The 14,232-nt window shown below is 37.8% G+C and overlaps 1 protein-coding gene across 1 annotated transcript in view; it reads left to right on the forward strand.

The window, feature by feature from the left end:
- Window positions 1–1,871: 1,871 nt before the first annotated feature.
- The window catches only part of CLCA1 (chloride channel accessory 1), a gene marked incomplete at both ends in the record, with an annotated part of 37,255 nt that continues 24,894 nt past the window's right edge, over window positions 1,872–14,232 (forward strand). The window contains 5 exons of the mRNA XM_079697443.1: window positions 1,872–2,033; window positions 6,478–6,618; window positions 6,789–6,936; window positions 9,319–9,424; window positions 13,431–13,608. Of these exons, the coding sequence (XP_079553569.1) occupies window positions 1,872–2,033; window positions 6,478–6,618; window positions 6,789–6,936; window positions 9,319–9,424; window positions 13,431–13,608 (735 nt within the window). The remainder of the gene's footprint in view (window positions 2,034–6,477; window positions 6,619–6,788; window positions 6,937–9,318; window positions 9,425–13,430; window positions 13,609–14,232) is intronic.

Genomic DNA, 14,232 nt, shown 5'->3' on the forward strand with positions numbered 1-14,232 from the left:
CCCCTGCCCCCAATTCCAGTCTTAACTTATAATATTGGAGCTAGATAGAATGAAAGGACGTGAGTGGATCTGAGCAGTTCAAGAAGTAGATTGTATTGGACTCATCTTATTGAAGCTCCTCGGGGTTGTTTGGCCCCACCTGTCCACCTGACCCAATGGGCACTTGCTCCTCCTCAGTCACTACCTACTCCTTGTAGGCCCAAGTGGTTCTACTGCCAGAGGTCAACAGGCACCACCTGGAATCTTTGGCTCTTTATACACCACAGGGCATAGGATTTTCTTTCTAAGAAGCTGCTGAATGGGCTGGGTGACACAGCCAGAAGGGTGATCACCTGCAGGAGATCACCTGTAGGAGATGAGAAGGGGCCAAACACTTTTCCTTCCTCCTATAGCCCATTAGGAGACACCCCAGAAAGCAGGACAGGTGCACCTGCAGGGTGGCCTGCTGGGTCTGTTTACTATTCCAGAGCCAGCTTAGTAAGCACCTTTCATTGCTTCCCAGGCTTTCCTGAATCATTTCCCCTTTTTCTGACTCTCACTGTTCTGGGATTAAGCTTGCAAATCATTTTCACATAAGTTTGTCTTAGGCTCTCTTTTCTAGGGAACCCAGGAGAGACACATATAGTGGGGTGTGGGGTATGAGATATTTTAAAATGTAAAAATTTTTATGACATATGTATAATAAATGCATATATTTATTCAATAAGAATTGAATAAATTATTTTTATATAAAAGTATATTTAGATTATCTGGACAACTATTTTATCGTTGAGTACTTCCACTCTATTCCAACGCTTCACTTTTGATTGATTAAAGATTACATACTTAAGCAATAAGTACTGATTATTAGCAACAAGTACCAACTTAATTTTTATGAGCGAGTGTCAAAGACAGACAAGATGAAATTGATGCTTACCGCTGTGTGAAGATCAAATGAAGTTATGGGATGAAGGGATATTTCAACTAATTTGAATATAGGACCAATTTGAATTGGTAGGCCAATTTGAGTTTTCATCTGAGATTTGGCAAACTTAAAAGAATCTATTCAGTAGCTGGCAGTCCACTATTCATGTTTCGAGAGACATTTAATTTCAGTAAAATAATTGAATGCTAATTTGAATTTTACTGGGCAGTAGAAGCTATGGAATAGTGAAATAGAGGTTTGATGAGGAAACTTGAGGGAGTTTCCCTTGCACAGTGAGATATAAATTTTATTTTTTCATTATAGAATATTCAATAATATCTAATGTGGTTTGCTAATGTTTCGGTGCAAGTAGATTGTCTAAGGGAGTAACGAGAGGTGCTGAGGTTACATAAAGATCGAAGACGATAAAAATAAAGACAACCATGAGGGATAACTGGATATACCGTTTATACTTAATGAATGCATACTGAATACGCAGAACAGTCAGGCCTCCACTGGGCAGGCAGGGGTTAGAGGGTGGAGTTGGGTGGGTCATTGTCCCTGGCTGGACAAACATTTGTAAGAAGTAAACATCTTTCAATGGCAAAGCTGCTTGTCAGCTGTGAGTCCTTCCAGGGAACCACATGTGGCTCCCCACCCTTGCTCCCAGGAAATGGCAAAGTTGAAGGCAAGGCTAATATACCTTTCAAAATAAAATATTTAAGAGTACACAAAATTTGAGATGAAATTATAGTTATCATAATGATAGCTATATTTACCATTCCTCATAGTGGTGACAAATCCAATAGTGAAACAATTTGGGGTCAAGGGGTTAAAGTCCTGTGATAAACCACCTCTGATAACTTGGAAAAATGGGCGTTTATATATCCATATATATTGGGGTAAGGAAAGATGCCTCCATAACTAACATTTTCCAAAGAGAGAACTCAAAGGGAGATGTACAGCAATGGGGTCATTTAAGAATTCAGTTTTCATCTTGGTCCTTCACCTTCTGGAAGGGGTCCTGAGTGATTCACTCATTCAGCTGAATAATAATGGCTATGAAGGCATTGTCATTGCAGTTGACCCTAATGTGCCAGAAGATGAAACACTCATTCAACAAATAAAGGTAAGTCCTAAATGGTAATTAACCATGCTTTTTTGAAAAATTAAGCATAATGTGATAGAGGAAACGTGAGTTCTCTAATTCCAGCTGCGTGACACTGGCAAGTTTTTTTTTATACCTGTGTCTTCATTTCTTCAGCTATAAAATGGAAATAATAACACAACCATTATGATTCCTCTGAGAGATGAGACAATAAATGCAATGCACATAATTCAGAGCTTGATATATTGTTGGCACTTAATAAATGATCTCATTGAAATTATTTAGTTCTGCAACCAAGGCAGAGCCAACTACATTTGGCAGATATTGTGAGATGCACAGAGGGTAATTCCTTTGCCTGATTTTACCACTGGCTCATATCAGAGTCTCCTTTTATCCTCCTAATTGTAACCTGCTTCTCTGCAATTCTAATATAGGAGTCCAAGATGCAAATCTCTAACTTAAGAACAAGCCTGACCCTTACAGTGTGAGGAAACACTGCATTTTCCCAACCCCAATGCAAAGTGTCCTCTCGGGGCTGCTGAGCAGCATCACTTCACTTGTTGCTTTTTCTGTAGGGGAAGGAAAAATTAGGGAAGAGGACTCTTCCTCTCCAGGCAGAGGCATCTAACTGTTGTAAGATAGAGGGATTAGAGAGGTTTTGTACAACAACAAACAGCAAAGAATAAGAGGGAAATGTCTTATAAAAGACCACCCTGGAAAGCGGCTGTAGCACGCCCAGAGGTGGTACTGCATAATGAACAGAAGTACTGGTCTATAAAATGGGGATAATCATAAGTATCTTCCTCACAGGGCTTTGTGAGGATTAACAATGCATGCATAAAAGGGAAGCTAGGTGAAAGGTATATGGGAACTCTGTACATCTTTTGCATGTAATCTATTAAGTCTAAAATAATCTCAAAAACTTAGAAAAACTTTAAAAATGCATGCAGAGTGCCTGGCACACAGTAAGAGCTCAATAAATGGTAGGCAAGTCATCAGTCCCCAGGTCTACTTTTAATCCCAGATAGAAAGGGCTCATCATTCCTCACCAAGCCAAAGGGACTGAGACTTGTTTCTGGGCAAATTTCCTGAGTGTGAGCTCAGAAGTTAATAGTGCAAGGGCCTGAAGGGTCTCCTCGAAAGGTTCCTTGCTCTGAACAGGAGCAAACCCAGAAAGATGGAGTTTGGGGAGAGAACCATCTCTACCACCAAGAGGAGTTTGGGGCTGGAGAAGTACAGCAGTTGAGGGGGAGAGGAAGTTCACCTGCTTAAACCAGAAGACCATCAGATATTACTGCCATCAGTGAAAGGGAAATTCATGCCTTCTGAAATTTCTTAACAATCAGAAAACTTGGGTGAGTCTTTGCTTCTAAACTTAGGAATGGCATCAGAAAAAAATGAAATAGCCACTTGGATCAAGAGACTAGGAAAGTGTTGGAGGAAAATGTGACCAGTATGTTTCTGTCTCTGGCTGGACAGTCAGTTGTGCTCAGGGACATGTGGGAAGGAGCACATTAGCATCTCTAAGGACAATGGTAATTTGTATTTATATGGTGCTTTAGAGCAAAAGCAAAAGGACTTTCATCTCACTCTCTTTGGGGGGTTCCTCCTGAGAAATATACTTCTCCCTACAATTATCAAATTGGTTTTTTGGTATGAGTCCTAAGTGAGTTGGGTATGAGAGAGGTTGGTTTCCATGTTTCTTTGTCACAGGAGCACTTTTAAGGGCAATACTGTGCTCAGAGTCCCTAACTGAGTAGTTAATAAAAGCGAGTCCCTATTTGATGTTCCAGACCTGCAGTCGAGGGACCTCACTGTGGGTTTTGCCACTTTCCTGGTCATCCCTCAGTCTCTGCTTTCTGGGGAGACTCTCCCCTGGTGTCCTTGTGTGAGCAGAAGCCTCTAAGTCAGCTCTTAAATATTGTACTTGCTTCAGCAGGGCAGTCCGAGTGTCTCTCCACCTACAATACCGGCGGGTGGCACTGCAGCAGTTCCATCCAGGGAGACTACACTCTCATCAGTATTGCATAAGCAGTGGGAGCACAGGTCATAAGATGAGGGAGTGAGAATCAGGGAGAAGTGCTTTCTCTCTCTCTCTCTCTCTCACACACACACACACCACACAAGAAAGATAAACAACAGGAGTCGTTTGGGGCCTCCTCAATGTATGGGAGCCGAGTCATCTTTGGTCTTGGCGCTCCTGGACAGTTTACCCCTCATTATAACCTCTTCACTCATTCATTTGTTCCTTAATCCAACAAATATTTACAGAGCATTTACATTGTCAGGTACCAGGAATCCAGTGGTGAACAATATACTATCCCTATCCTTAAGGAATTACCAGCCCATCCTATAAACTTCATCCCCAACATTCTTCAAACCCCAAAAGCTTAAGTGTCTTTTTGGATATGAGGTCACTTTCTCAAAATATGGAACAGATGCCAAAGCAAAGATTCATTATTAATGTTTCTGTTAAAACATAGAAGACATTTCATGCTGCTTAGTCGTCTTCCTAGGAGACACTGAAAATTTACATTTCACAAGTCAAATTGTAATATAATACTCTAACATAGGAAGTTTTATACCTACTTTTCAACTTTCTGGTGATATTGGCTCAGTATTTTTATTAAAAAAATTATAAAATGTTAAATTCTCCTAGCAATTATTTAAAATCTGGCTTTTTTTTGGAAGGAAATTCAAATCATTTGGAGAGCTTTTATAAAACTAGCAAGGCAACCATTATTATCACCATGTGAAAGGTTGGAAACTGAAGCTCAGAGAGACAAAATAAATTCCGCAAGTTTAACCCATTAGCAAGTAACAGAGCAGGATTCACCCCTGCATCAGTACCCAAGTACTATTTCCCCATACAGTGATGAACTGTTTCTGCTCCTAAGGCCAACCTCCTAGACATCAGAGCCTAGTCACTCTGGTCTATTCCAGCAAGCACTTTCCTCCAGCAATGATCCCTTTTTTCTCTTGCATTATCAGGGTTATTTTTCCATTAGCATATACATATAATAGTTACCATTAAAAAAAACAAACTCCCTTGCCCTGTAGTCTTCCTTCATCTACTGCTTCATTTCTCAATTCCCTTTTAATTTGCAGAAAAACTTCTTGACCCGCTGTCTGTTTTCACTACCTCTGCTTCCTCATCTCCCACCCTCTTGAATTCACTCATATGGAGCTGTTGTCTCCATTCCACAAAATGGTTTACTCAGGTTGCCAAATTCATTGCTCATTTCTGAGTCCTCATCTTCCTTGATTGCTCAGCAGCATTCAACTTGGATGATCACTCTCTCCTTCCTGAAACACTCTCACCCTATGCCTTCTGATTTCCTTCCCGTGCACCAGCTGCTCCTTCTCAGTTTCCTTTGCTGGCTCTTCCTCTTCCCAATTCTGAATACTGGGGCTCCTGGAGCTCAGTCTTCAGGTGTCTTCTTCCCTTTGTCTACACCCACTTTTGTGTTTCTCAATGATTTCCAGCCCTAATAGACTCAATTTCCCTTTCTATAATAAATATCTTGTAATACCCTTTCTATCAATACTATCTTGTCATGATGCATCTCAGGGAATCTGCAGAGGCATTTATAATTTAATGCTACAGCTCTTTTGTTTCAGAGAAATAAATTTAGGCATAATGTGAAAAGAGATTATCTACCTATGCCACTTCCCTATATCTAACACTTAGTGCTATACTAAAAACAAGTACTATCATAACATTTAGTTAGCCCCCAAATTATTACAGGAGTCAGCAGGTGTTGAAGTTGTATTCATTTTAATTTGAGTTTCTCTCCACTAACTACTTGGTGAGAGATATTGAGACTAATACTCTCTAGTTCTCAGTTTCTCCCTTAAAGGTTCACTGATCCTCAAAGGATCATATAAAATGAAACTAAGAGCTAATATTTGATAAGCACTTGTGCTAAGTAAACATGGTTTCAAATGCTTTCTTGACTTCATTTGATCCTCACAACAACCTTATGAGCTGGTCACTGTAATATTTTCCATTTTATAAATGAGGAAACTGAGGCTCAGGAGGGATCAAGGAAATTTCTTTTCTTTCTTTTTTTTTGGCCACACCACGAGGCTTGTGAGATTCTAGTTCCACAACCGGGGACCGAACCCAGGGCCCAGCAGTGAAAGCACCGAGTCCTAACCACTGGACTGCCAGGGAACTCCCTCAAGGAAATTTCTGATGTCCCACCATAAGTGGTGCAGCTGGGATTAGTGTCTGCTTCTGGAGTCTTCACTGTCAACCATTACACTGTGACATACAGCATGTGGTAAAAACTCTCAAAAAAGGCTAGCTATTATTATTAACAAAATAACCTCCTCTTCCAAGCTTGATAAATAGCTAGTTTTAGGAAATGTGAGATACAGATGTAAATTTGAATAATTGGTAATTTCATCTTTTTTTCTGTCATTAAATGCTCTTGTTTATGTTTCCCCCTCCCCCGACCAGGATATGGTGACCGAGGCATCTCCATATCTGTTTGAAGCTACAGAAAAAAGATTCTATTTCAAAAATGTTGCCATTTTGATTCCTCAAAATTGGAGCACAAAACCTGACTATGTGAAACCCAAACTTGAGACCTACAAAAATGTGAGAATATCAAGTTCTTTTTTCAAATTTGGTTTTCTTTTGTGACTCAGATTTTTTTCATCAAAATATTCTAGAATCAAATAAAATTGTTTCAGAATATGCTGGTGTGAAGTAAGGTCAATTCATTTGCTGAAATTTTGTAATGACGAAAACTTTTTCTTAAATTTCAGGCTGATGTTCTGGTTGCTGAACCTAACCCAACAGGTAACGATGGACCCTATACTGAGCATATGGGAGGCTGTGGAGAAAAGGGTAATAAAATTTATCTGACTCCTGGGTTCCTAGCAGGAAAAAAGTTGCTTCAATATGGATCACAAGGTATGGGTAGAAATGAAATATTCTGCTATATTTCTCATAATTTAATAATTTTATGTTGCAAATGGATCAACAATAGCATTATCTTTCTGAGTAAGAACATAAAATGGACTATTATAGTATGTTTCTTTCATGTAAAACAGATGCCAAATAGTGCATTTCTCAGTTAGAAATTTATTTTCTTCATATTCTTCATATATATATATGTGTAAATATAATATTTTTAATTTTCAGATTAGTATCAGATAATAACTCTAAAATAGTTTAATATGTAATGTTGGGTTTCTACTGCTCTGTGGGGAGACACCTGAACAAATTAAACCTCCTGCCTGCAATTCAGGTAGTGGCTACCAGATGGCAGAGATGCATAACGTTTTCAGACTTCAATGTGTGTTCATACTATAAACGGATTGTTAAAATGATTCTGACTCAGTAGGTGTGGGGTAGGACTCAAGAATCTGCATTTTAACAAGCTCCTAGGTGATGCTGATACTGCCTGACCTTGGACCTCATTTTGAGTATCAGACAGAATATCCTCGCTGTTCAGCTCTCAAACATATGTGACTAAAGAAAAAATCAAATTTTCCTTCACAAAATATCATTTAGCATTCACATATGAACCAAATAGAGCAATCCTTGGAGAAAAGATTAAAAGAAACCAGCAATGGCATATATATAATATGTATACTTTCCAAGTATAATCAAGTGTGATCAGTATTAACTATTAGGTTAACTAATAACTTGTACGAGGTTTCTTTACCATTTTGAAAAGATTAGAACAAATTTGATTTTCTTCATTTAAATAGGCAAGGCAGAGAAAACAAACAAGCAAACAAAATAGCGCTTGGTGCCTGCATGCCCCACCCCTAAATACCCTAGAGCACTTTTACAGACCTTATCAGAAAGAAGTGTCCAACAAAAACACCTCTTTGTTGTTCTTTTACACCTCCATAACACAAACAGAAAATTGCCAATGTATAGCTCAATAAATATGTATTGAACTGATTTACTTAGCTGCTCCAACCCACTCTTGGGCCCACTCCAGCCATCAAGGTCACCATATACAATGTCATTCCTTTATACTCTCTCCTTTCTGTACTATGACTCCACGCCTGCTACTTCACAATCTTCCCTTACCTTTAAGAGGCCATAAGTTGTTCCCTAGCACTGAGAACAATCTAAAATCCTTAATGTGAGATACTAGGGTTACTTAACATGCACCTCCTCACTTCACCTTCCAAAGTCAGCCTACCTGGGAATTTACATTCCAGAAAAACTGAGCTGTACATAAGTCACTAACATTCATCCAAATTTAACAAATACTAAGTATCTATTAAGTTCTAGACAGTATGTGCAAAGACATGACAGTGAAGAAGTCATGGTACCTGTTCTCATGGAGACAAGAGTCTGTAGTGAGAGACTGGCAAGTAAGAAGCAATGACAATATAACACGATAAACGCCATAATGGAATATAATGAAAGTGATAAGGAGGGGTACCTGGACTAGTTTGAGGATGTCAGAGAAGGCTTCTAGGTGGATATAAGCCTAAGTTTGAAAGAAGAATAGGAGTTATTCAATCAGAGATAGGGAAAGAGTATTCCAAGTCGAGGAAAATTATGTAAAAATGACCAGAGATGAGCAAGAGCATGATGTGGTTCTAGAAAGTAAAAGGAGTTCAAGAATTCATTGTCATTATGGAGTTTTGGAAGTGGGTGGAGAAGAGCAAGAAATATGGCTGCAGAGAGGAATAGGGCCTGAATCATCAGGGACCTTGTACGCATACTGAAAAATTGGACTTAACCCTGAGCACCATAGCGGAGTCATTGAAGACTGGAGACATGGAGGCCAGTTGAGTGAGTGTTGCAGTACTTCAGAAGTAACTGGCAATGAGACTGGAAAGATGAGAATAGGTCAAAGAAAAAAGAGGCAGATGTGGAGTAGGCAGGGCTTGAGGTTTGTCCACATATGAGTCATTAGGGAGAAGGACCTATTGGGGATGCTGCCCTGGCTGCCCTATAGGTCAGTCTGTGCTGACCTCCATCATTACACTTGCACCCCTAAGGATTATAGTTATCTAAAATGATGTGTGTCATCTGCTAGACCATGAGCTATGTGAGGACAGGGCAATTGTTTTATCATTGTATGAATAGCTGCCTTGCACTTACTAGGTGCCTAATTGACACTTGATAATCCAAAATAAATAGTCATATTTTATAGAAATGTGCAATTGTCGTATCAGATTGTTCCTTCTAAGGAAATCAAAACTTTAATTAAAAAAAACATAGAAAAGCGTAATAACATTCAGAAGAATTACTTTCTCTTAGTTTAAGAGGGTAATTTTACCATTCTTATTGTAATCAGGTGTTTAAAATACTTTTTCACAGGAAGGGTATTTGTCCATGAATGGGCTCATCTACGATGGGGAGTATTTGATGAGTATGATAATGACCAGAAATTCTACTTATCCAATAAAAGAAAAAAACCAGTAATGTATGTATATTTTGATTAACTTTTCACAAACTATTTTAAATTGCAAACAATTTTGTCTTGAATTGATTACTTTAAAAATGTCAGTCTTTTGTCTTATTTTCTTCCTCTCACTCTTAGTGCAGTCTTTTTCAGATTCCCATAGAACTACTACTTTTGTTCACTTTACAAGTGTCTTAATTAGTTGAATTCTCTACTCTGCAGCTACAAATCATTTGCCTCTTTGTGTGTGTGTGTGTACAACTAGAAGAAATCCACAGGTGCTACGTTCAGTATGTCCATCTTCCTGTATCATAATCAGTGACAAAAACAAAGCTTCAGTGCCTTGAGGGTAGAATACTATCTGTGTGAACTATGTCAGTTTGAATGGGCCTGGCAGAGACTGTGGAATTTAGCTGGAAGACAGTCCAAATATTAAAACAAAACAGAAAACTTCTCCCAATTTGAATAAAACCTTGTATGGTGTCAATAGGAAGCAAACTGAACACTTAGAAAGTACCTCTGCTGCTGTGATTTTACGGGTGAGTTCTTGCAATCAAAAGTTTCAGGGAACAAACTGCTTTAGTACAAACATAAAAGGGAACTTCCCAATTTATTTTAGAGAGCTAGCATAATTCAGATACTAAAACCTGACAGATGGCATGAAAAAGAATTCTATAGATACAGCTTTCTAAAAAGGTTTTAAATAAAAGGAAAGTAAGTTACACCTGGCATAATTAAGGGAATAACAAACACACTAAGGCCAAGAAGGATGTCTTCCAGAAGTCTGAAAATGCTATGATATTAGGTAAGTAATTAATATAGTATATCAAGTAAAAGAAGAAAATTAAATGATTATTCCAACAGAATCTGAAAAGGAATTTGATAAGCTTGAACATTTATGCCTCAGTTAAAAACAACCACCTCTTTTTAAAGACTAGAGCTGACACAACATGCCTCTTCACTTTTGCTTCCAGTTCTACTCCCCTGATGGCTGTTTAAGGAGACACACTCAGCTTTGGTTTGGTTACTGTCTTTATTCACCACAGTTTCCAAGGGAAGCTGCACTGGGCTCAGAGCTCAGCCTTGGCTTCCCCTTCCTCCCACAGTAACATTACTGCTCTCCATTTTCCCCTTTCTTTATTACATTCAAATTCTGTCAGCTTGGTCCACTACCATGACATTTTCCCTCACTCTTATGTCACTTTAGGTATAAAAAGACACTAAGTGCCTCCCAGAGCGGTACACAGCCTATCTGATTAGCTTGTTCCCTCCGCACCCCAGAGACCACTCCCCAGGGCCACTCCCCTGACATGATCATATGTTGGATGGACCTCTCAAATCTCAGCCCACGAATACCATTCAGCCCTGACATCTGCCTTTCCCACTTCTTGCTAAGCTTCCAGACAGACACTGTATATCCCCTTGAGAGAAAAGCTGACTAGTACCTATTCCTTCCTAGGTATATTCCAGAAATATCTACATATACAGCATGTTCATCCTTCCACAGATAACATTTGCAAAACTGACATGTCCTCTTAACAATAAATCTTATTATAACATACAAATAGCATTTATTGTTTATCTACCAAATTTTTAAATTACTTTTAAGGCCTAGAAACAATTGCAAAAATGACAGTACTGCCCACAATAGAAGGCTTCCTTAATATGATGCAGAACATCAAATGAAAGCCAACTGCCTACCTCATATTTAATAGGGAATCACTAGACATTCCCAGGATTAAGATAAGAGTGGGCACTGTTAGCAGTTATCTAATCTTATTTAGAAAGTTGTAGCCAATGCAATAACATGTTGGGGAGGTTAAAAGACGGGGGGGCTACTAGAAGGGAGAGAGAAAATTGCTTCTAGGCAGATGATATGTGGCCCACTTAGAAAGCCTAAGGGAAAAAATAGAAATTAAAATTGATAAGGGAAGTCAATAAGGCAACCAGAGATATTTGAAGAAAACGCTAAGAAATGTGAAAGTTATATTTAAAGAAAACCATAGCATAAAATCCTTCTAAAGGATTTAAATGAAAATCAAGATTAAACGAGAGATTTTCAATTCATGGAATATGTAAATCCAACCCCAATTAATATATAGGTTTTATAAAACTCTAATCAAAAGTACTTCTATTTTTACCTCATTTTAAAGTCCCAGAGTTTATTCAGTAGATAGTACCTGAGAACGTTTTTGAAAAAGAATAGGTATAAAGGAAATTTTTCTCATTGAATTTTAAATATACAATAAACCTATGTTAATTAAAACAATGTGAACTGACAGACACTTACACAATAATTTACTATTTAATACAGCTAGAATTATAAATCTACAAGGAAAGGCAATATTTCTTAAGATGTCATGACAATTTTTAACTATGTGGGGGGAAAAAATTAACAGACTCTCTTTCAATTGGATAGACTCATTAAATATAAAAAATAAAACCGTAATGAAAACTAGAAGAACATTAATACATATCAAACTTCTATATGGTGAAGGTCTTTCTATACATTCAAGAATTGGAAAAAGACATAGCTAAAATAATAATAAATTTGGCTACATATAAATTAAAAATTTTGTTGCATGTAAGTCAAACATAAGCTAAATTAAAAAATAAGAAACAGAAAAGCATATTTGCAAAAATTAAAAAAAAAACAGGCTTTTAAAAACTTAGTATTATAACACATAAAGAACTTTTGAAAACCAGTAGTAGGAAAACAATAACACCTTAACAGAAAAATAGACGCAGGAGAAGAATAATTTACAAAGGAAGAAATAAAAATGTCCAGTAAAAATGTAAAACTGTTCAGACTTACTAGTAATCAAAGGGGTGCAAATTTGACAAAGATGAGAATCGTTTATTACCTAGTAAGTGACTGTCAGAGGGATGAGTGCTCCCGTAGATGGTTATTAGAGGAATAAACCAGCATAACTTTTCTGGAAAGAAATTTGGTGACACATATCAAATCTCTAAAAATTTTTTCTATTTCTTGCTCCAGTAATTTCATGTTTAACAATCCATTTTAAAGGAAATGATAGAATGAGCTTATCAACAGGTTTTAAAATGTTCAAACTTCTGGGTCTGAGCATTTATTCTGGGAGTCAGTCATGCAGCAAACTTGGAAACAGAGTCAAAATTTTATGTGACATTTTATTTATTCATGGAAGTTTTATTTTTAGCACTGAAAAATTTGGGGGGGGGAACAAAATGAAGTAAATTAGGCTTAATTCATGTTGTAGTATCAAAATATGAAATTATTAAAATCACATTTTGAAAGAATATTATGAATTATAACAATACAATTTAAATGTACTAAAATACTAAGTTTTTTAAGGTCAAGAAGCAAAGCTATACATAGAATGTTATGCTTATACATAGAGAAAGAAATGCTTCAATATGCTAACAGTAGTTTATCTCTGACAGTGGGACATGATTTTTTTTTCTTCTTTATACTTTTTTGCTATTTTCCAAATTTCCTATAGTGTTCATATATTATTTATATACTCATAAAATAAGATGTGGGTGAAAAGTACTCCGTTTATAATAGTGACAAAAGTCACAAGCGTGTAAAGAAAAATCTAATATACCTATGAACACACAAGAACTATGCAAAAACTGTATGACGTAAACTAGTTAGATCGAAACAAACAAACAAAAAATGTCAGCAAAATTTTTAAGATAAACAAAAGAGGGCTCCTGATTTTCCAGGGACAAGGGGACTAGATTAGGAAATGCCTTAGGACTTTGGTCCTTATTAATTCTTAACAGTAGCTGTAAGCCAGCCTTAGTTTTTCTGCTGCATAGAAACACATTCTGATATCATTTGGGGAACCCCTCAGATACTTTCTGGCAAACAGAAATTACTCTAATGAGAATTTAATAATTTTGCTATTTAAGGGGATGTATTTATTTCTTGAATTATGAAAGGAAATAGTACACAAAGCCATCTGTAGAACCTGACCACAGAGTCCAACACTTCTAAATTATATCACCTACACCTAAACATCTAACCTTAATATATTTTCAGATGTCCGGCAACTATTACTGGTAGAAATGTACTACAGAAGTGTCAAGGAGGAAGCTGTGTCACCCAATTATGCAAATCCGACAGAGTAACAGGACTGTACGAAAAAGGATGTGAGTTCATACCTGATGAAGTTCAGACTGAGAAGGCTTCCATAATGTATTCACAAAGTATTCGTTCTGTAAGTGCCTTGTTCCTTTTGTTTTTCTTTTTTTCTTGACACTTATGAATTTAGTGAGGTTTTTATCCCAGATGCTGCAAGAAAAGATCAAATGTTAGGAAGTCATCAGTGAGCAGCTGATCTCTGTGGGACAAGCCGGGAGAACAAAATCAGGGATAAAGTCCTATCTTCCTCAGGCCCCTTCCTTAGGTCCATTTTTTGCTCCTCCATCATCTGCCTCCCACTAGCTTTTAGTTTAAGGGCTTAGAACTACTTCAAATATCCTTAAAGGCAGACAAGCACAAGAATTAGTTAAACAAGAAATTTATCCAGGGGGAACAGGCACTTCTTTTTTTTTTTTTCGGTACGCGGGCCTCTTACTGTTGTGGCCTCTCCCGTTGCGGAGCACAGGCTCCGGACGCGCAGGCTCAGCGGCAATGGCCCACGGGCCCAGCTGCTCCGCGGCATGTGGGATCTTCCCGGACCCGGGCACGAACCCGTGTCCCCTGCATCGGCAGGCAAACTCTCAACCACTGCGCCACCAGGGGAGCCCCAGGCACTTCTTTTTATTAGTAATAACAACATGATCAGTAGCCTTTAATTTAACTTTCAGAGATCTCTTTTCGGCCTGCATATTTGCTTTTG

Source organism: Hyperoodon ampullatus (genome assembly GCF_949752795.1).
Source record: "Hyperoodon ampullatus genome assembly, chromosome: 2".
Classification (NCBI taxonomy): Eukaryota; Metazoa; Chordata; class Mammalia; order Artiodactyla; family Ziphiidae; genus Hyperoodon; species Hyperoodon ampullatus.